Source organism: Sorex fumeus, unplaced genomic scaffold (genome assembly GCF_029834395.1).
Source record: "Sorex fumeus unplaced genomic scaffold, SorFum_2.1 ptg000008l, whole genome shotgun sequence".
In the NCBI taxonomy this organism is placed as follows: domain Eukaryota; kingdom Metazoa; phylum Chordata; class Mammalia; order Eulipotyphla; family Soricidae; genus Sorex; species Sorex fumeus.
The window spans coordinates 34,357,043-34,379,954 of NW_026606065.1; the positions used below are offsets into that span (position 1 = coordinate 34,357,043).

Sequence of the window (22,912 nt, forward strand, 5' to 3'; positions counted from 1 at the left end):
TCTGCACTCAGAAATTACTCCTGCCGGTGCTCAGGGGACCACATGGGATGTTGGGAATTGAACCTGGGTCAGGCGCGTACAAGGCAAATGCTCTACCCGCTGTGCTATCACTCTAGCCCACTCACTGGTCTCTTGCCACACCAGAATCCTCAGCCATCACTTCTGGATTGAGATCTTAACATTTGTTTGTCCTTGGTCTGGAAATCACCACCCCCAGGTCTTCTCCGTGAGTGTCTATATCTTGTCATAAGATTTCAGCTGGAGGACACCTGAGAAATGGGGGCAACTCTGCAGAACCTGGGGTCTACAGGAAAGTCTCCTGCTTAGACTTGGTCTCGTTTCCTGTTTTCTTTCCTCTTGGCATATCCCATTTCCTGGTGATCTTGCCTAGTATTTACATGCCTGAGATCTGTTTCTTCCCTGCCGAGGTCTAAGTTGACTGAGTCAAAAAATGTTGGTCTTGCCCTGGCACCTCCGTTTGTGTCTGGCACAGTATTATTACATAACTTTGGAAAGATTGGTGACTCTTATGTCCCAGGTCATTTTTTCCCTTTGCTTTATAAGTCCATAGCATTTGTTCTTACCGAAGAGAAGATGACTTGATTCTGGTAAAAAGTCTTCTGTTTGCCTTGAATCCAGCTTGTTGGTTGGGCTTCTTTTTGTTTCTGTCTGAACCTAAGCTCTCCTTAGGGTAAAATTTCCATGATCTTGCTCTACTTTATGTTCCAAGGTGTGCAAGAACTTGAGCTCCTTAAGCAGGCAACTCGGGAGACAGACTTGCTGTCTGCCCTGTTTGTAAGCCAATAACATATGCTTGGTCACATCCTTTTATCAGCAAATCAGTGTGTCTGTGGAATAGAAATGTATCCACGTGAAATAAACTTTGAATGTCTATTAGAACAGACTCATTTAGGGTTCCATCTTTCTAGCTCTTAGGATGTGAAATCACCCTCTATGTCTAATTGCTCTGATTTTACAAATTGGTTGTTTGAAAGTCAGTGTCATACTGTGCATCTTATTTTATGCATCTGTTTTGCTTGTGTATTTTGACTTTATACAAAATTTGTATATTTGACCCATCTAACTCAAGAATAAATTAAAAGGAATATGACTATGTTTTGATAAGAATGCTTGTGGCTTTATTAATTTTTTTCCTCCCAAGTCCATTTGGATGTTTTTCCTTCCCACGCAATTGGTTCTGCTTATTTCCAAATATTTATTCTATTTTGGTTTTCTAGATGAAATTATTCTAAAAGCTCTTTTAGTTGCTTTGTAAAAATCCCTTTCTCAATAGAAAGCAAGATGACGTTGGGTATACGAGCTAAAGTATAACAATGTCTATAAACACTGAATATTCTTTATAACTTTTTATGTGTTTTTTATTAAACACCATTCTGTTTTGGTGGTAAAAAGATGGGGGATCCCAGGTGGATCATTGGCTTCGCTGTGAGGGTCTGATGAGTCAACAATTCGGATGTTGCCTAAGTCTCGGAGAGTTGGAGTGGGGAACATGCAATAACAGGGACTGAACTTAGGACCACTGTTGGTCTATAGATCATTCTTGAAATAAGCAACATATTTGCAATGATGAGGTTTCACAAAGGAAAATAATGAAAATTTTCCACCTGGCAGTTTTGACAACCAGTAATACAACATGTAGAGTATGTTTAGGGCAGCAAGAGCATAATAAATATTTGCTAAATGCACCTTTAAGCATATTACAAAATATTTAGCATGTATGTCTGAGCATGAAAACTTTAAAGAACGTAAAAATTAGTGCAATTTGATGAATGCAGAAATTGTTCTTTGATTCACATACTATCTTATTTTTCTGACTGCAATTATAAAGCATTCACAACACACCTCAAGATATTAAATTTTATCTTAGAGAGAAAACCCAATACAAAAGAAGATAGTATTTTCAATACATGTTTAGAAAGCTCTAAATAATCTAAATTTCTAAAAGTTGATAATTTCAAATGCCAAGTGTATTGATGTGTTACCAGTATTAGCTATGATTCTGTTCTTTTTTCCTTTCCTTTAATAATGTAGTTTTTAGAAGGTCTAAAACAAACATACAAACAACCCAAATCAAATGTTCTGAAATTTAGTTTGACAATAATTAATAAAATGCAGAAAGGGCACTGGTAGATTTTTTAAAACTATTTTTAATACAAGATTAATAGCAATTTTCTATCCAAATCAGAAATGAAAAACCTTAACCCAAATAATATTCAATTGACAGTCACATAAAATTTTAGGTTTGATTGGTGCACACATTTGTTCTGTTTATAGGGTATGCATATTCACACAGAGACCTTGCCACTAAGCCATCTTTAAGAACCGTTTCATGTAAGTACCTCATTAAAAGGCTATGTCGAAAATTCCAGCAAGTAGTCAACTTTGAATAAGGTTCAAATGTCCTCATCCTAAGCTGAGTTCTTGGCGGTAGCCAACTGTGGTATAGCAAGGCTCGAGAATGCACACAAATCAATAATCTATGTGTATAACTTGGCCTAAAACAAACACTAGCTAATGTTTCCACCAAGGAAGAACATATTGCAAATTTGTGAGTTATGGTCTCCTTTACTCTTCTGTTGATGAAGCTAAACCATTTCCTTCCCCCACTTTTAAGTTAAAAGTCAGATCTGTTAGTGTTGTAAATGAAAATGATTGAATTTCGGCAAGTTTGGGAGAAGTCAAAACTTGCACTTACTAACATTTCTTTCTACCTTTAATCAAACCCCACCCAGCAATACGCCTTGCAAAGAGGAGTTATAAAGGAATCAGAACTCAGGAATTTGCTAAGTTTGCATTCTCCCTGGGAATTTCAGTTGGTGTTTAGAGTATAGCCAAAACATGTATGTAATGGCTAAAGAATTTAGGCAGTCTAATGTCTGCAGCAGGGAACATAAATTAAACATCAGGATCTGGCATCCAGTAATATTTTCAATGTGCTTGATTTATGCAGAATGTTACTGTAATAATTACTACTGTTTATCAATGAATCGGTGTTTTTCCATGGAGGCAAAATACTAGTTTCTATTCCTTACATTTAAAGCACATAATACAAGTTACTTATTTGGATAAGCCATTGTAAAGGGGTCATATTACTAGCGCTACCATTGTTATACCAAAGTACCAATGTGACTTTTTAAAAAATGATAAAAGGTAGCCTTGGCTGTCTCTAATTCCTGAATTTGCAATTCATTCTTCTCTGCTAAAGACTTTAGCCTCTGATTAGCTCTTGTTAGAACATATACAAAGTATAATATACACCAAGTACAGACGTGTATTTCTGTTAGAAAAATACATATTATAACTAAAGAACATGTAAATAGAGGCACTTCAATAAGCTAAGTGTTTGCAGTTATGAGCATCACCCGACAATTTCTAGAGTCTGATTTTAAATCTGTGAGCCCATTCCTCTCTATTCAAAACAGAGGGTAATATGTGATCGCAGAATTTAGGGGACATCCAAGCAAATGAGGGCAGATCTGTAAAAATAAGGGAGCATCACCATATCCCCTCTCACTATGCTGAAATGAGAGGAAACAATTTGGTGGGGTGGGGGAGGGAGTGGGGAGATATTTCACAATACTTACTGAAATGGGGTAATTGGATGATACCAATTCCATTAGGGCAGAAAAAAAATTTCCATGTGAAATTGGTCTGAAAATTATATGATGCGGGAGAAGATGAGAACTAGAAACTATGATCTGAATAAAGCCTTGACCACGTTCATGCAGGTTGGCTAATAATCTGGTGACATGAACTAATAGTTTTTTCATTTCCTATGGATCGCTGACCCTCCACATGAAGATTGTGGGAAATGCAGGCATTTCTATGTCATCTGCTTTTAGTATGAATGAAACCTGGGTTCACTCTAATTTATGAGGCGTGTATTCATACACATGCATAAAACTCTTTTCTGGGGTCAAAGCACAGGGGAAAAGGAATTCATTCTGTTTTCGTAGAAGACAATGCAGAGATATTTCGAAAGAAAAGGTTTGGAGACTAAAGTCATTAAGAAAGTCATTATCAAATATCCTAGGAAATGAAGGTTGATCGAATTTGTATTGCACCTTATTGAAGAAAAGACAATACTGATTTTTGAGTATACAACGGGAAAGAGAAATGTCTGAGCCTTGGTAGAGAGGTCTAATGTGTCATCGGAAGTCAAAGTCTGGCTGTGAAATGGATGCTTTTCTAGCCGCATATAATGGTGAATTAGATCAAGTGTTAATCTCATAAAGATCTAAACAAAAAGATGCCACAAAGTCTCTTGGAATCCTATAGTTCATATTTCATTAGGCATAAAACAGCAATAGGTGCTTCTAAATACTTTTCAGTTTTGCAAAAGTGCTCAAATATACTTAATACTAGTGTGCCACATGTGTTCTACTTAAAAGTGATGACTAAATCAATAACTAATTATAATTGCCGTGAGAGCAGAGATCAAAAAATACCATTTACGTGTCCTTACTGTCAATGGGTTAATTAAAATGTGACCAGCATACTATGGTGTCTTGAAACATTACCTCTCCCAACCCCAGATGCATCAGAAAAACCAAGAAACACATGGATTGCCAGCTGTATTCATAAAGCCCCAGTTTGGTTTATTTTGCTTCTCTCTGCCAGGGCAAGCTGAGGCCCAGCGTTGACACACGTGGCAGATGGCTTAGGTTGTGGCTCTCCCTCGGCCTCTTGAGTTGGGTCATACATCCACATGCCAAGCAGGGCTCCTCGGCTGAAAGCGGTGTACATCAAAACAATGGTGGCCCATGGAGAACATGCTCTTTATGCACACGGTTTCCATCACCAGGGAAGTCCTGCACCCTCCTGGCTCTCGCCATGAGCTCGGTCTAGTCTGGAGCACCTGGGCCAAAGCACGCTCATGACAAAGGGGGTGTGCCCTGGCAAACTTCTAATAAATGGACAGTTAGATACGTAAAAAGTTCTCTTTCTTGATTCTTGGTGCTCACAGATCCCGGGGGGACTCATTTCTCTGAGCAGCACAAAGCAAGAAGAGCTGGTTGACAAAACATTTTCATTACAAAGGTGTGTCAACCCTGAGCTTGGAATTAAGAAGTTAAAATCTGTGATTTATATATATTTATATATAGATATAAAAATAGATGATCATACTAAGACTAAAAAAGTGAAACAAATCTCCATGTCAATACTATATATATAATTTTTTTGTCTTACTTTTGTTGTTGTGAGTTATTTTGGAAGAGAATGCCCTTGGGATGCTGAAACCAATTGACACAAAGCCAAAAAGTTAGAAAAAAGAAAACTCATTTGTGGATTGAATTGCTTAGCAGTTCATTGGAAGAACTTTTATCTGGGGAAGGGCATGAGCCCAGGGGCAGAGACACTGAACTAAGGTCAAATTTGTGGCCAAAAGCAAAGCGATAGAATGGTGGAAGACTGCTGTCTTTATTTCCCCACTGGAGATGGATGGTTTGAGGGGTATCCACGAGTAACTGAAGAAGGAAGAAATAGTGCCAATTGGATTCAGTGGACAGACATGCCAAGAATTCAGAAAAATGGTGCCAATTCTAAAACTGAAACTGGGCTGTGTGAGAGAGGTGCTGAATGGTGGCAATTTTTTTGCTTTCAGATTCAAGATGGAATTCTAATTTGATCGTCAGTACCCCCAAATCAGTTTGGTTTTGTGTAGGTAGAGGGCGAGACGGAGAGTGCAAGACGGTACCTCCAAGACAAGAGCTATTTTCACTACATTAAAAATAAAAGTCTCAAGCTTTCTCCCTAGAAGCATTAGTAAACTCTATTTGTTACAAGAAACAAAAACAAAATGATAAAAGCCAAAAAAAAAAAAATCCCCAAAAGCCTATAAGGGAAGTTGCTGGCAATGCCCAAGCTATGGTTCTTTCTTGTTTGCTTCTTTGTTGAAAATGCGGTTGTCTTGGGGTTTGGCCCGATTTTGCAAGGACAATTATGTTCTTCCTATGCTTTTTTTTTTAAAACTGGGGGGAGAGGGGGAACTCACAACGTGAGATTCCTTTACTTCTGCAGCATAAAAGCAAATGAAGGTAAGAAAATCTCCTGGTACGAAAGTTTTGAGTAAGAATTCTCTAGAATAAACAAGGTCCCCACAGAGAGCTGAAGGAGAGAGGAAGCAGTCCAGTCTGGCACCCGGTACTCTTTGGGAAAACAAAAAGGGAGGCAGAGTGCAGTACTGCCCTCTTCTCATAGAAAACGCTCCGCTGCGGTGGCATGGTCCCATTGGCCAAGAGTAAGAAAAGAAGTGTGTTGGCTGTTCAGAGAGCTAAGATGCAGTTTCGTGGGACCCGAGACCCAGGATTATCTGCCCAGTCTCTGCAGTGTCAAGACCATGCAGACGAGAAAGCCTGAGAGCAATGAGAGACCCAGCCGGGTAGCGGAGGAGTCCACTTCTCTCCGGTCGGGATCCACTGCAGGGGCCTCGGTGGTGACAAACTCAAACTCTGTGGGACATACGTCGTCCATGCACCCGCTGCCGCTGCCGGAGCCGCTGGATTCATCACCTGGGGGTGGGGGAGACAGATGGAGAAAGAAAATTAGACCACACCTGGGTAGGGAGGGATGTTGCAGATATGCCTCAGGTGGCAGAAGAGGACAGCTTTCTGTCCAAGGACCCTCCACCCTGCCCCAAGAAATTATTATTATTATTATTACTATTTTTGCCTTTTGGGTCACACCCAGCGATGCACAGGGATTCCTCCTGGCAGTGCTTGGGGGACCATATGGGATGCTGGGAATGGAACCCAGGTTGGCCGTGTGCAAGGCAAACACCCTTCCCACTGGGCTATTGCTCCAGGCCCCAAGAACTTATTTTGAATCAGTGGATGAGCAAGTGGACTGAATAGGAGTCAATGTGGGAAAGATGGTTTTAGTTAACAGAGGGAGTGACCCTAACCTAGGAAATGGACAAGCTTCTCAGACCTTCTGGCGAGGCCAAACCTATCAGGCTGGTGTCAAAAAGGTGACTTGTGTTTCACCAATGTTGAAGTTGCTTGGAGAAATTCTACATTCCTTTTTGCATCTCAATACCATTATTCTCAGCTGATCTCATTTTTTTTCCTTTTTCTTTTTGGGTCACACCCAGCAATGTACAGGGGCTACTCCTGGCTTTGCACTCAGGAATTACTCCTGGTGGTGCTCAGGGGACCCTATGGGATGTTGGGAATCGAACCTGGGTCTGCTGCATGCAAGGCGAATGCCCCACCCGCTGTGCTATTGCTCCAGCCCCGGATCTCATGTTTTTATAAAGCGTTTCAGAGATTAAGCAAACTTGGTGCCACAAATCAAACCAAGGTCTTCCTATTTAGAGCATGGCCACGGGAGCAGATAAAAGCCGATCTTGCAAAGCAATCCAGAAGGGAAGCCTCGCATGAGGGAGTAACTGGGAAAATTAGAAAAACAGGGTGTCAGCACCACGCGTTTGGCCTTGAGCCTCACTCAACCTTCTAGTCACATGTGACAAAGACACAGAAACTGTCCTAACCGCAGCATCTAGCCTTGAATGGGATTGGACCAGAGCATAGCAGAGAAGAAAAGTAATAGGCCAATAATGCTAAACTTTATCTGATTAGACCTTCCTGTAAGCCGAGACCCTCTATAAAATATGTGTGTATTGGGTAATAAAGTAAGCCGCCATCAGCTGCTTCTAGAGGCTGTTTCTCCACGCACTGGTCATCCTTCATCCCACATCTACTTAGACCCAGTGTGCAATGTGTCCTTGGGGAAAAACCATTTCTCAACATTCCTAGCTGCATAAGCTCTGTCACTGAGTTATATCCCTAAAAGGATGGTATTAAAAATACCCACCATGCAAGTTGGAACTCAAAGGAACAGCAACATACAGCTAAAGATGCACATATTATTATTATTATTATTACTATTATTATGGGCTGGAGCGATAGCACAGCGGTAGGGTGTTTGCCTTGCGTGCAGTCAGCCCGGCTGAGCCGGGTTCGATTCCTCCACCCCTCTCAGAGGGCTCGGCAAGCTACCGAGAGTATCTCGCCCGCACAGCAAAGCCTGGCAAGCTACCCGTGATGTATTCAATATGTCAAACACAGTAACAACAAGTCTCAAAATGGAGACGTTACTGGGCCCACTCAAGCAAATCAATGAACAATGGGAGGACAGTGATAATGACATTATTATTATTATTATTAATCACTACTTCCCCCTTACACTGTTCTCCTAAGAACAAGGATGGACTTCACTTGGCTCTACTGAACATAGCCATATTCACTCATTTATGTAAAGCCTAACTCTCCATCCACGTGTGGCCTTCGAAGCTGAGTGCATATAAAATCTGGCTTGTGCAGAAAGAGCTCGCCTTTATTTGCATAAAACTGGTGCCCAGTGCCTGTCCATCTCAGTATGGCATCTTCTTTGCTTGCCCATTTGACTTGGGGGACTGCCCTAGTCTCAGAGCTCACTGCATCAGTCCCTCTTCTTTCCAAAATTGCATCTCAGACCAGAGTCTCAGATGGTGCATTAGCAGTCACCAGCTTTGTGAAAGCTCTTACGACCACTGGCTACTGTACCCATGACTTGTTTGGTGGTCTCTTGTCTCCTCCATCACAAGGTAAATTTGTTGAGAGTTGAGACCTTGTTTTCTACTATTCATATCTGTGTCACTCTTGTCTTCAGTGGGTCCCGGCATAGAGTAGGTGCACAATAAAAATTTGCTTCATAAAGAAATGTGCTTTAGTAGTTTTGCTCAACTCCTGCTGGGTTTCTCATCTATACAGACAATAATGTTTTCCTTGCAGAGTATGTGTGAAGACACCCCTGCCATGCCTCCCTTAACCCCCAATGGAAAGAGAACACCAAACTTTGTGCTGTCAATGAATGATGCCCGGTGGAAAAGAAATAGGATTCTGACATCAGCGATGACCTGGATATTAAGATCACTTTTTATTTAATAGGATTAAGGTAAATTAATGAGGCTCTCCTTCATCCATTGGAAAAATAAGAAGAGTCATAATATTTTTTTTTATAGAATTTCTTGGGGTATCAGTGAAATAGTGTTGCTGGGATGACTCAGGAAGATGGGAAGCAGATAAGGACATCTGCTATTTCCCTTGCTTACTCAATGATTTGTTTGTTTTTGTTCATTTTTGGGGCCACACCTGGCAGTGCCCAGGGTTTACTTCTGACTTTGACAACTCAGGGATCACTCCTGGTGAGCTCGGGAGAGACCATATGTAGTGCTGGGGATTGAACCTGGGTCAGCCATGTGCAAGGCAAATGCCCTACACACCATGCTATCACTCTGGCCCCTCAATGGTTTTATCTGAGGGCCCTAATATACACCAAGTGCCGGCCTGAAAATGAAAAAGCGCTAGTTGAGTATTGCTGAAAACTGGAGCCATTTTGGCTGGTTGTTGCTACAGGTCAAGATGCGAAGGTCCAGGTAATAAAGGGACTATTCTTATGTTGTCCTGAATGAGCCAGGCACAATTTAGCGCAATTATTATTTTTTAAAAAAGAATATCTAAATATCAGATAAGATCACTTGATACACTATCCAGGTTCTTAACATTTTCTCTGATTTATCTTTAGTGGCCTTTACAAGGAGGAAAATGCCCATTAATTAAATTTAGAGATATCAGAATTGCTAAGGGAATTATTCTAAACATGGCCATTATGAATAAGAAGTAACATAACCTTTGCAAAGATATTATTGAAGAGATTTAGAATATTAGAAATGTGGTAAGCAAATAATGACAGGAGATTCCAGCTGTGAAAAATAATGGCCCTATCTTTCTGAAAAGGAATCACAAATACAGATACGTAAGGGGCACTTTTGAAAAATGTCAAAAGCAATAAAGGTGATGATAGCTACAAGATGTGATAATGGTTTGTGTGCCATACACTGTCCTAAAATAGAGCCAAATTCAGTGCTAAGGTTAGAGCTAAGAAATGCTTTGGATTATGGCTGATTTTTATTCTCTTTTAAAGGGAAAAGGAGCAAGATCTCTCCTCAGGGCATTTCCTAAACTGCAGATTGACATGTATATAACCTCCGAAGGTTAGAGAGGAAAAGAGAAGCAATGCCAATGTCAACTAATTCTTAGGTCTCTTGAATTATTCTTTCTCATGGGCATTCTCTGGCTATGATTTTTATCAAGAGATACTGAGGAGAGCCCAGCATCAGCTGGCATTGGGGGCTGGCTTGGTACTCAAGAATGCCATTTTGTCTTCCCCAGGCAAGGATGATTCCTACCTGCAAAGTGGAAAAGGAAGGGAAAGGCACTAGCCACCCATCTTGGCCCTGTCCTGCCCTGGGCCAGGACACTGAGGTGAGCCAGCAGTAGCCAGAATCAGGGGCCAATGTGGTACTCAGGATTGCCATCTGGCCCTCCTAGGTCAGTGTGGCTGTGGTGCCTTCATCTCTCCATAACTCACTGCCAGCCTACAAAGACCCCTACTATAATAACTCACTATCAGCATACAAAGACACCCTAACTATAGTAACTCACTGTCAGCATACAAGGACTCCCTAACTATAGTCACCTAGCCACATAGAAACTCACAAAAATCAACTCCAAACTGAAAATGTCACATGGAGCAAGCAATGCAGAACCCCGCCATGCTTAGTGAGTGAAGATACTAGCCCAGAAGACTCCATCAGTAATAGTGGGCTATAGCATCTCTCTGATAAGGAATTTAGAGAGGAATTGTTGACGATGTATGAAGGACTCAAATAAACAATGGAATGGACCACCAATAAAATGCAAGAGGATATGAGAGCAGAAATGTGGAAACTACAAACAGAAAAGACAGAGCTGGGGAACTTGGCAGGTGAAAGAAAAACTCTCCGGAAGGCCTCAGCAGCAGAGTAACATTTTCTACAGGCTGCTGAGGACAGAATCCGTGAGCTCCAAGATGAAGTGTAGAAAACCTGCAGAGAAGAGCAGAAGATGGAAACATGTTTAAAAGTAAACGAACAGCTGACAAGAAAACTTTGGGATGAATTCAAGAGGAACAACATAAGAATTATCGGGGTCCCAGAGGACCAGAAAGGCAACCCTGATGAAGAAGCAACAGTCACTGACACCATTGCAGAGAAGTCCCCAGAGCAGGAGAGTACAGGCACCCAGGGCCAGGAAGCCTAAAGGGTACCTGCTAAAAGAAACCTGCATAAAATTACTCCAAGACACATCCTAATCAGAATGACAAAAATCACAGGTAGAGATAATTCTTATAATAATAATAGTTATTATTATTATGATTATTATTATAGTTAAAGTAGCAAGATCAAAGAAGGCTATTATATACAAAAGAAGATCTTATCAAGGGCGTGAATACAGTCTATAGGGCACCCTGCAGAAACTGGACTGAAGGTGTAAAAAGGTTGAAGAATGCTAGCCTATGGGTTAATAATTAGCTTGTACTCAGGTATTAAATGAGTCACTTAAAATAGAGCAAACCGCTAACATTTTCTATAAGGGAAAGGTTGGTAGGATGATGGCAAAGGACTTAGGTGACTTAATGTCTAAAACATGAAATTTATTTCTTTCTATCTCATTAAATCAAGCACACAAGCTCTTCTCCCCTCCCTCAACAAATTATGGAATCATTGGCCAATCCATTTTTATGTTAAAGAAAAATTTTATAGAGAACTCTCTCTGTAAGGACACAGGTAAAAGATCACCCAAACACCAGAAAACCCAAAACTTGCCTCTATGGTTAATCTTCTTGAACCCAATTAGACAAAGAACTTAATTGTAGTTAGTTTCCTACAAAGTGCACTCAATCGCCTTTCAAATCATTGCTGATATTTTGTGATCTTTAATAAAACTGTCAAGTGTAAAATTTCATCGCATTTTACTGTTTCCTCTATATTTCAGAGATGAAAATTAATGCTTCCTGTGTGTGCATAACTGGACAGAGGGGAATAGGAAGGGAGTCTACAGCACACCAGGTGTTATTTTAGCTTTTTCACCTATGGCCTCAGTGGAATCTCTCCACTGAGAATCTTCATTGGAAAGAATCATGAGACTTATGCAATTTGTTCATGACTCTAAATTCAACAGTGATAAAATAGGGATTCTAGCCTGTGCTGTTGGAGTGAGAAGCCTTCTTTAGCATCTGGGACCAGGGCGGAGACTGGATTTAGGGCAGTCTCCCCACTTCCCAGCTGGGGAAATAAGAAATGTTTGATAGGAAAATAAGAAAGCAAAAATGTCACTTTGTTGCTTGAGTGGATGAACTTGCAGATGAAAACCATTTTGATTAGGTAAACTGAATGTTATTTATTGAAACTATTTCTTTTTCTGACTTTTTTTGTATTGAATCACATGAGATACAGTTACAAAGCTTTCACGTTTGAGTTTCAGTCATACAGTGGTCGAACACCCATCCCTCTACCTGTGCATATCATCCACCATTAATGTTCCCAGTACCCAGCCCCACCATCCACCCTCCCCCTTCTTCTATGGCAGATAATTTCCCCCTTACTCTCTCTCTACTTTTGGGCATTATTTTTTGCAATACAGATACTGAGAGGCCATCATGTTTGGTCCTTTCAGCACACATCTCCCAAGCTGAACAATCTCTCCAACCATCATTGACTTAGTGATCCCTTCTTTATTTCATCCGCCTTCTCCCCCAGCTCATGAGCCAGGCTTCCAACCATGGAGCAATATTCCTGGCCCTTGTGTCTACTGTCCTTGAGTGTTGACCTCATATTATGTTATTTTATATTCCACAAACAAGTTCAGTCATTCTATGTCTGTCCCTCTCTTTCTGACTCATTTCACTTAGGATGATACTCTCCATGACCATCCACTTATAAGAAAATTTCGTAACTTCATATTTCCTAAAACCTGCATAATACTCCATTGTGTAGATGTACCTAAGTTCCTTTAATCAGTCATCTATTCTCGGGTACTTGGGTTGTTTCCAAATCCTGGCTATTGTGAACAGTGCTGCAATGAACATATAGGTGCAGATGTCTTTTCTACTGAAACTGTTTTTTTTATAATTTAGTGTCCTCAGTTTAGTGAGAATCCTGCTAAAGTACTGCTACCAATTTTGTAGACTGAGCAAGTCTGACACAAGATTAAAGATACACAATGTTTCTAGAGGGGAAAAATGTATGGTATAATATTTTTTAAAGAAGTAAACAGTAAATATTTAAATTAATATTTAAAAGAATATTTCTGGAGAATAATAAAATATTCTCTTAAAAAAGTTTGGTATAATTCTCTGTGTAAAGATGGTAAAGTATCCTGGGAGGATAAAATGCTACATGTGACTGAGGCTGAGAGATCATACATTGAGTAAGGAATTTGCTTTGCATGGGACGAACCAAGGTTTGATTCCTGGCACCCCATAGGGTCCCTGAGCCTGCCAGAAGTGATCCCTGAGTGCAGAGCCTGGAGTAAGCCCTTAGCACCATTAGGTATGGCCCTAAACAAAGCAAAATACTTCATGTGTCATACTGTAATGATTCTGGCTGATGAAAGGGAGCGGGTATTGAGATGGTGTACACCCACTGATCAAATGTGGGTACAAAAAGAGAGACTCATTTTATAAATATACTCAGGTAAGTGAAAAGTAGAAATAGAGAGAGGCTTGGTGGAATGAGAAGCCCTGGTTAAGTTAACATGAACAAGCCTACCTCTGAAATATAGCATGAATTTGGGCACTAAGTTGAGATAGATTTGAAATATCTCCAGGTCTCCAAACCCGAGACCCTGGATCTTTTCCACTGAGGATAATCCAGGGACATGAGTTTGGGAGAAGAGACCCCTCTCTCTGAAGGAATTCTTCAGACCTCCCATTTTTGCTACATGGCCGGTCACCCCAAACTCCAGCATAAGTGGTTCAAACTCTCCCCAATACCGATTACTGCTCAATGGATTGCAGACATGTATTGTTGTCAGGAAGTCTACAGTACAATCATATCCTATGTTGGCGATACACCATCAGCTAGAATTGCGAAGTAAAACCTGTCCATGTAGACGTGGCAGTTCACACCCTTAAGATCAAGCATCCTCTTACATTTCTGTGAACATCCACTTTTGATTACGGAGGGTACAGCTACTGATTAGGTTTGCTTACTTGTGTCCTGGAAGTTGACGTCGTTTCCATTGTACGCATTCTTTAGTTTGTTCGACATCACACGCAGAGCCATGATCTGCTGCCTGATGAAGGTGTCAGGGCGGGTGATGTCCACGTCCACCTCAGGATTGTTGATCTGGTTGGTCAGTCCATCGTTCATGATCTCAGGCAAGTACCTGCATGGCAGAGAGGGAGATAACAGATTGGGTGAGGACGGAGGAACTCAAAAGCAGTGTGAGTCTTGTTCTTTCTAGTGGGAAGACAAAATAGCAGCAAACATTGGACTTGGTTTCTGTAGAAAAAAAATATCACTGAAGACAAGGAATTGATTTTCTTAAGGGAGATATGGTTAAAATGGCTTCAGAATAGGTTTCTTGTTCTTTTAAAAATGGTATTGTATTTGTTGGTAGGTTTGTCTAAAAATGAACACTCGGTAGGGGATTTATAGAACTTGCTATTCAAAAAGATCCTCTCCTAGTCCCTCTACCCCAAACGTTAGAGTTTGGTACAGTTCTCCAGTGAATTTTGCTAGCTAAAAAATGAACTTGTTTCTTGCTACCCTTGTAAGTTCGGTTCTGTAGTCCAGTTCACGGATTCTATTGCTTTGGGATATTTGTTATTCCCTTATTGTGCTTCTTTGTTTGTTTGTTTTTTCTTTTGGGGTCACAACCTGCGATGCTCAGGGGTTGCTCCTGGCTCTGCACTCAAGAATTACTCCTGGTGGTGCTCGGGAGACCATATGGGATGCTGGGAATAGAACCCAGGTTGGCTGCATGCAAGGCAAATACCCTACCTGCTGCACTATCACTCCAGCCTCTATTATGCATCTTTATATCCCATATATGAGAGAGATCATTCTGTGCCTGTCTCTCTCCTACTGGCTGCTTTGCTCAGCATGATTCCCTCCAATTATAACCACTTTACTTCAAATTGCATTATTTCATTTTTTTTCTCATAATCTAGTAGCATTCCATTGTGTGTGATAAAGAAACACCAGTTTCTTTATCTAGCCATTTGTCTGAGACTCTGGCATTGTACCCAGATTTGGGCTATTGTGAATAATGCTGCAATGAACATAGGAGTGCAAATGTCTTTTGTGGATAGAGTTTTTGGAGGGGAGTGTACACTGGAGGAGTTGTGGGGCTAGAATCTGGTATGCATGAACATTAGTAGTAGAGTGAATAATGGTGACTATGATTTTTCACATTGAAAAACCCTGAATTTATAAATGACATGTGCATTTGCCTTGCACGCAGCTAGCCCGGTCCAGCCGGGTTTGATTCTTCCACCCCTCTCGGAGAGCCTCGGTAGCCTCAAGCTACCGAGAGTATCTTGTTCACACGGCAAAGCCTGGCAAGCTACTGTGACATATTCAATATGCCAAACACAGTAACAAGAAGTCTCAAAAAAAAAATGGAGACGTTTCTGGGCCCGCTTGAGCAAAATTGATGTTAGGGAGTTTCCTTCTATACAGATGCTCTTCCTCAACTCAGGACACTATGCCTCAGATTTTAATCAGAAGAAATGCCTAGAGATTTTTATTTTAATAAAAAATATTTGGAACATTGAATAGCTTTTAGTCAGTATTCAGGTGTTTGAGGTGCTCATTAGGATTTTTATTTTTGGACTAGAATGTTGGGTCTAAATCAGTACTGGGTAAAACAGAAGAGTAAAATAGAAGCTGGGGGTTATTCAAGTTTTACTTGTTCTAAAGTATCATATTTATAACTATTTTCCTTTTGGGGAAATTTTTAAAAAAACTCACTGTGAGTCATGAAGTTATTCATGGTTGTGTTTCAGGAATACAATGCTTCAACATTAACCTTCACCAGTGTCCACTTGTCTCCACTAAGGTCTGCCCCCTTTTCCCTCCCTCTTGCCTCTATGAAAGGCAATTTTTATTATTTATTTAGTTTTTAGTTGAGTTACTTTGAGATACACAGTTACAAAGCTGTTCATGATCAGTCATCAAATGATCCAACACCCATCCCTCATCAATGTCCATTTCCCACTACCAATGACCCCAGTTTTCCTACTGCCACCCCACCTCCTGCCTGCCTCTATGGCAGGGACTTTCTTCTCTCTCTCTCTCTCTCTCTCTCTCTCTCTCTCCCTCTCTCCCCCTCTTACCCCCTCTCCCCCCCCTGCCCCCCTGGTCATCTCCCTATTTTCTTATGCTACAAACACCCTTTAAGAGCTCCTCTTTGCCTTAGGGAATCTTATCTCTGGTACATTTTGTGCTTGCCTATCCTGGTCTACATTTTCTCCTTGCCTGCAATCTACTTTCTAATATAAGTTTCAAAGAAAGACCATGGTAAATCCTCTATTTCTTCCTACATTCTCAGATTTTAGTGTGTTGTCCTTTCTTTTGAAAAACTGCTGGGTTCTGTTGGATGTTTGTGCACTGTACAAAGTCACCCACCCCAGGAGTGAGTTGGGGCTCAAACCCAGGCACCTGTAGGGCACCACTCACCAAAAGGAACTCTTTCTTTTTTAAAAATTTTTATTAGTGAAACACAATGAGGTACAGTTGTAGACTTAAAAATTTTTGTGCTTGGGTTTCAATTATACAATGTTCGAGTACCCATCTCTTCACCAGTACCCATTTTCCACCACCACTGATCCCAGTATCCCTCCCACCCCCTATCCCCCCATCCCACTCTGCCTCTGTGGCAGGGCATTTCCTTTTTTTCCTCTCTCTCCTTTTGGATGCTCTTTTGCAAAAGAGGCATTGAGTGGAAATCATGTTCAGTCTATAGTCACTTTCAGCATGCTTCTCCCATCCTGGGAGGATCCTCCCAACATCCTTTATTTGGTGCTCCCTTTTCTATCTGAGCTGCCTTTCCCCCTAGCATGTGCGGCTGGCCTCCAAGCCATGGAGTAAACCTCCTGGTACTTATCTCGGCTATTCTTGGGTCTCCGATTTTGTTACTTTATGTTTCCCAGATGAAAGAAGTCTTTCTATGTCTGTCCCTCTCTTTCTGACTCATTTTGCTTAGCATGATACTTTCCATGTAGTACCACTTGTATGTAAATTTCATGACGTCATCTTTTCTAACAGCTACATAGTACTCCATTGTGTAGATGTACCAAAGTTTCTTTAACCAGTCATCTGTTCTCGGGCACTCAGGTTCTTTTTTTTTTTTTTTTTATTAGTGAAACACCATGAGGTACAGTTGTAGATTTACAATTTTTTGTGCTTGGGTTTGATTATACAATGATCAGATACCCATCCCTCCACCAGTGCCCATTTTCCACCACCATGGATAATATCCCCCCCACCCCCATCCCCCCATCCCCCGCTGCCTCTGTGGCAGGGCAATCCCCTGTGTTCTCTCTCTCCTTTTGGGTGTTGTGGTCTGCAAAAGAGGCATTGAGTGGCAAACATGTTCAGTCCATAGTCTACTTTGGACATGCATCTCCCCTCCTGGAAGGGTCCTCCAAACACCCTTTATTTGGTGTTCCCTTCTCTATCTGAGCTGCCCTTTCCTCTAGAATGCCCGACTGGCCACTAAGCTATGGAGTAATCCTCCTGGTGCTGATCTCAGCTATTCTTGGGCATTAATCTCATATTTTGTTACTTTATATCCCCCAGATGAATGCAATCTTTCTATGTCTATCCCTCTCTTTCTGACTCATTTCGTTTAGCATGATACTTTCCATGTTGTACCACTTGTATGTAAATTTCATGACTTCATCTTTTCTAACAGCTACATAGTACTCCATTGTGTAGATGTACCAAAGTTTCTTTAACCAGTCATCTGTTCTTGGGCATTCAGGTTTCTTTCAGTTTCTGGCTATTGTAAAGAGTGCTGCAATGAACAAACAAGTGCAGATGTCACTTCGACTATACATTTTTGCCTCTCTGGGATATATTCCCAGGAGTGGTATTGCTGGGTCAAATGGGAGCTCAATTTCTAATTTTTTGAGAATCGTCCATACTGTTTTCCAGAAGGGCTGAACCAGTCGACATTCCCACCAACAGTGAAGGAGTGTCCCTTTCTCGCCACATCCGCTCCAGCATCGGTTGCTTTTGTTCTTTTGAATGTGGGCCAGTCTCTGAGGTGTGAGATGGTATCTCATTGTGGTTTTGATCTGCATCTCCCTGATGATTAATGATGTAGAGCATTTTCTCATGTGCTTTTTTGCCATTCGGATTTCTTCTTTGAGAAAGTTTCTGTTCATTTCATTGCCCCATTTTTGGATGGGGTTGGATGTTTTCTTCTTGTGGAGTGTAACCAGTATTTTGTATATCCTGGATATCAACCCCTTGTCAGATGTGTATTCGGCGAATATCCTTTCCCATTCTGTAGACTGTCTTTGTATTTTGGTCACTGTTTCTTTGGAGGTGCAGAAGCTTCTTAGTTTAAGATAGTCCCATTTATCTATCTCTGTTTTCACTTGTTCGGCCAGTGGCGTGGCATCTTTGAAGATACCATTAGCTTCAATGTCATGGAGGGTTTTGCCAACTTTGTCTTCAATGTATCTTATGGTTTCTGGTCTGATGTTGAGGTCTTTAATCCATTTTGATCTTACTTTTGTACACGGTGTTAGGCAGAGTTCTGAGCCCATTTTTTGCATGTAACCGTCCAGTGATGCCAGCACAATTTGTTAAAGAGGCTTTCCTTACTCCACTTCACATTAATTGCACCTTTATCAAAGATTAGATGATCATATGATTGAGGGGAGATGTCAGTGTATTCAACCCTGTTCCATTGGTCTGCAGTTCTGCCTTTGTTCCAGTACCATGCTGTTTTAATTATTACTGCTTTGTAGTACAGTTTGAAGTTCGGGAGGTTGATTCCTCCCATTTTCTTTTCCCCAAGAATTGCTTTAGCTATTCGTGGGGGCTTATTGTTCCATATAAATTTCAGGAGTGTTTGCTCCATTTCTTTGAAGAATGTCATGGGTATCCTTATAGGCATTGCATTGAATTTATACAATGCTTTCGGTAGTATTGCCATTTTGACAATGTTAAGTCTCCCGACCCATGAGCAGGGGATATCTTTCCATTTCCTCATGTCCTCTTTTATTTCCTGAAGTAGCGTTTTGTAGTTTTCTTTGTACAGGTCCTTTACTTCCTTAGTTAAGCTGATTCCTAAGTACTTGATTTTCTGGGGCACAATTGTGAACGGGATTGTTTTTTTGATGTTGCTTTCTTCTCTCTCATTGTTTGCATATAGGAAAGCCATGGACTTTTGGGTATTGATTTTATAGCCTGCAACTTTACTATACGAGTCTATTGTTTCTAGGAGTTTTTTGGTGGAGGTTATTGGGTTCTCTAAGTAGAGTATCATATCATCTGCGAATAGTGAGAGCTTGATTTCTTCCTTTCCTACCTGAATGCCGTTAATATCTTTTTCTTGCCTAATCGCTATTTCAAGTACTTCCAGTACTATATTGAACAGCAGTGGAGAGAGTGGGCATCCTTGTCTCGTCCCTGATCTTAGAGGGAAGGCTCTCAGTTTTTCCCCATTGAGGATGATGCTTGCTGTAGGCTTGTGGTAGATGGCTTTAATTATGTTGAGGAAGGTCCCCTCTATACCCATTTTGACTAGGGTTTTCATCATAAAGGGGTGCTGGATCTTGTCAAATGCTTTCTCTGCATCTATTGATATAATCATATGCTTTTTATCTTTTCTTTTGTTGATATGATGGATTATGTTGATTGATTTCCAAATGTTGAACCATCCTTGCATCCCTGGGATGAATCCTACTTGGTCATGGTGTATGATCTTTTTGATGAGTAGTTGGATTCTATTTGCTAGTAGTTTGTTGAGGATCTTTGCATCTGTGTTCATCAGGGATATCGGTCTGTAATTCTCTTTCTTTGCGGTATCTCTGTCTGCTTTTGGTATCAGTGTGATATTTGCTTCGTAGAAACTGTTTGGAAGTGTTTTTGATATTTCAATTTCGTGGAAAAGCTTAAAAAGGATTGGGAGTAAGTCCTCTTCAAAGATTTGGAAGAATTCACTAGTGAATCCATCCGGACCAGGACTTTTGTGCTTGGGGAGACTTTTTATTACCATTTCAATTTCCTTGATGGTGATAGGTCTGTTCAGGTATTCCAGGTCTTCTTGGTTCAGCCTTGGGAGTCTGTAGGAGTCTAGGAATTTATCCATTTCCTCGAGGTTTTGATGTTCCGTGGCATAAAGTTTCTCAAAGTACTCCCTGAGGATCCTTTGAATTTCTGTAGTTTCTGTTGTAATGACCCCCTTTTCATTTCTGATTTGGTTTATTAGGGTTTTCTCTCTCCCTTTCTTTGTGAGTTTTGCTAGAGGCTTATCAATCTTGTTAATTTTCTCGAAGAACCAGCTCTTGGTTTCATTGATCTTTTGGATTGTTTTTTGGGTTTCCATCTCGTTAATCTCTGCTCTGAGTTTTATTATTTCCTTTCTCCTGTTTGGGTTGTGCTCCTTTTTTTGGTCCTTCTCCAAGCTCTTAAGCTGTGAGGTTAGGTTACTTATATGTGCTCGCTTCTCCTTCCTGAGGAATGCTTGTAGAGCTATAAACTTTCCTCTTAACACAGCTTTTGCTGTGTCCCATAAGTTTTGGTAACTCGGGGCACTCAGGTTCTTTCCAAATTCTGGCTGTTGTAAAGAGTGCAGATGTCACTTCGACTATACTTTTTTGCCTCTCTGGGATATATTCCCAGAAGTAGTATTGCAGGGTCAAACGGGAGCTCAACTTCTAATTTTCTGAGAATCATCCATACTGTTTTTAAAAGGGACACTTTCTTTCCTCTTTTTATATGTATTCTTTCCTATTTTAGAAAACTTTAAGACATATCAAAGTTGAGAGCATGAACTCTGATATATTTATCACAGGACCTCTATCTAATCCTCACAAAGGTGCTCTATTTGTCTTTACCCTGGCAGAAATCTGAAAGTACAATAAAGGGAAAATAAAGGAAGTTTGAATTACAGTCTATGTGCAAAGTTGTGGGCATGGTTAAAAGACACCCGTGGCAAAGAACTCCAGGAGTGGCACCAGCAGAAGAACCCAAAGGGATGGTGCGATGACCACAAACACAAAATCTGAAATCATAGAATGGGACCCAGAGCCTCAGTAACTCCCAACAAATTACATCAAGGAGAGAGGAGAGGGATGGTCATTTTATCTCTCAAGTTCCTCCTTGGCCCTCTGTTCTCATTCCCTGAGCCTCCCATTGGCTGCTTCTCATTGTCTGAGCCAACTGCAAGAAGTCTGTGGGATGGGGAGATTGTGTATCAATTTCCTCTTTGAGGTCACAGGTCAAGATGGAAGGTTTAAGAGCATGTCTCTGGGAGAACCAGAACAATTAGATAGGCCCCCAGTAGGCTGGCATGCCCGGTCTTCTTGCTAGTGTTAGCATTCTTCTTCTGCCTCAACTCTTGGTGTCTGGTAGCTCAAGGACTTCCATTCCTTTGCTCTGTCCTTCCTATTGATTCTTGCTGAATATACTTAGATGTAAAGGTCTTCCCCTCTCACAGATCATTTTCCAAGTTCTAGAAACCAAATGTTGTCTATATTAACCTCCAAAAGAATAAAGAGAAACACACAAGGACACTTGTATGTTTCAGCCATTTTACAGGCATTTTAATCTTATACATGTGTATAAGCTAGTTTCCCTATTTTAAATCAGAGTTTTCTGATGAGGCCCCCTGATAAAAAATAAGCTCCATGTATTCATCCATAACTTGGAAAAAATGCACTTCACAATGTTCACCACATAACATATAATAAAATGCACAGAGTTCATTGCCAATTCTTCGTCATAAAGCCCCACAATATATGCTACCCTCAAAAACGTCTTAATATAAAATTTTTAAGGTGCAAGAGTCTTATTTATTTTTGTATTAAAGCATCACTTCTGTGCTGCCTTTCGATAGATCTGTTTTGTCAATATATTCTTGTCTGATTCTGAGATTGCTTTCCTAATGTAACTTCTAAAATATAACATTGGGTTGACTCTTATTGACATCTGATGATATGCTCTGGTGTCTGTGAGCTCTACTGAGTTAATAAAACACATTGGTATAAACCATAGCAAGTACAGGCCAGTCTTGGTGGGCCCCAGTGGTGGAGGAGGGCAGAAAGTGGCTTTTGGTTCTGAAGATGACCCTGTACATCTTGGACAAAGATTCCCGCAGTGGTACTGATGCTTAGTCAGAGGAGGACTTAGTCTCTTTGAGACGCTATTAACAGTGCATGGCTTTCTGAGACTCATTTATCAGAAGCCAATTGCAAGAGCTTTCATGGGAATGCTTCCCCTGGGAGTCTGAGCATCCAGGAATAGTGAGAGACTGCCAAAGAAACCTAGCCTCTAACTGTGCCTACTGAAGCTCGGCCACTTACAATAAAAACAATGCGCCATGTCCTCAAGAACCTTTTCTCCTTTTGCTGCACTCAAGGGGAGACTTATAAAGAAGGTGGAGATTTGAATGGAAAACATCATTGAAAAATAAATGGCTGTGTTGCCAGTCTCATCCTTTCTCCTGCAAACCTAGAGATGTTTCCAGAGGACAGCCTGGAGGATCTACAGAAGCCCATTCAGCACCAGGACGCCCACATGCAACTCCTGCTCTGCCTCTCACAAATGTCACATCCTGCAAGACTGTTTGCCTTATTGAGCCCATACTTTTATTCTCTTTGTTAGATTTTGCAACAGCTTTGGGGCATGACAGCATTCTATTTGTGCATCATCAAAGTTCTGGGAGATGCCTAAAAGGAAAGAGAACCTGGCTACAAACATACTCAATTCCGAGGCTGGGAGATGGTGGACACATTGACTAGGAACAGGGAAGACCCAGGAATGAGGAGACACAGGGAGGTC

General features: G+C 40.9%; 1 protein-coding gene across 2 annotated transcripts in view; it reads right to left on the reverse strand.

The window, feature by feature from the left end:
• Positions 1–1,864: 1,864 nt before the first annotated feature.
• The window catches only part of GPC6 (glypican 6), a 1,218,346-nt gene continuing 1,197,298 nt past the window's right edge, over positions 1,865–22,912 (reverse strand). For both annotated transcript variants that reach the window (XM_056109790.1, XM_056109789.1), the window contains 2 exons: positions 14,098–14,273; positions 1,865–6,533 (listed from right to left, as the gene is read on the reverse strand). In XM_056109790.1, coding sequence (XP_055965765.1) covers positions 6,331–6,533; positions 14,098–14,273 — 379 coding nt within the window. In that variant the 3' untranslated portion in view covers positions 1,865–6,330. The remainder of the gene's footprint in view (positions 6,534–14,097; positions 14,274–22,912) is intronic.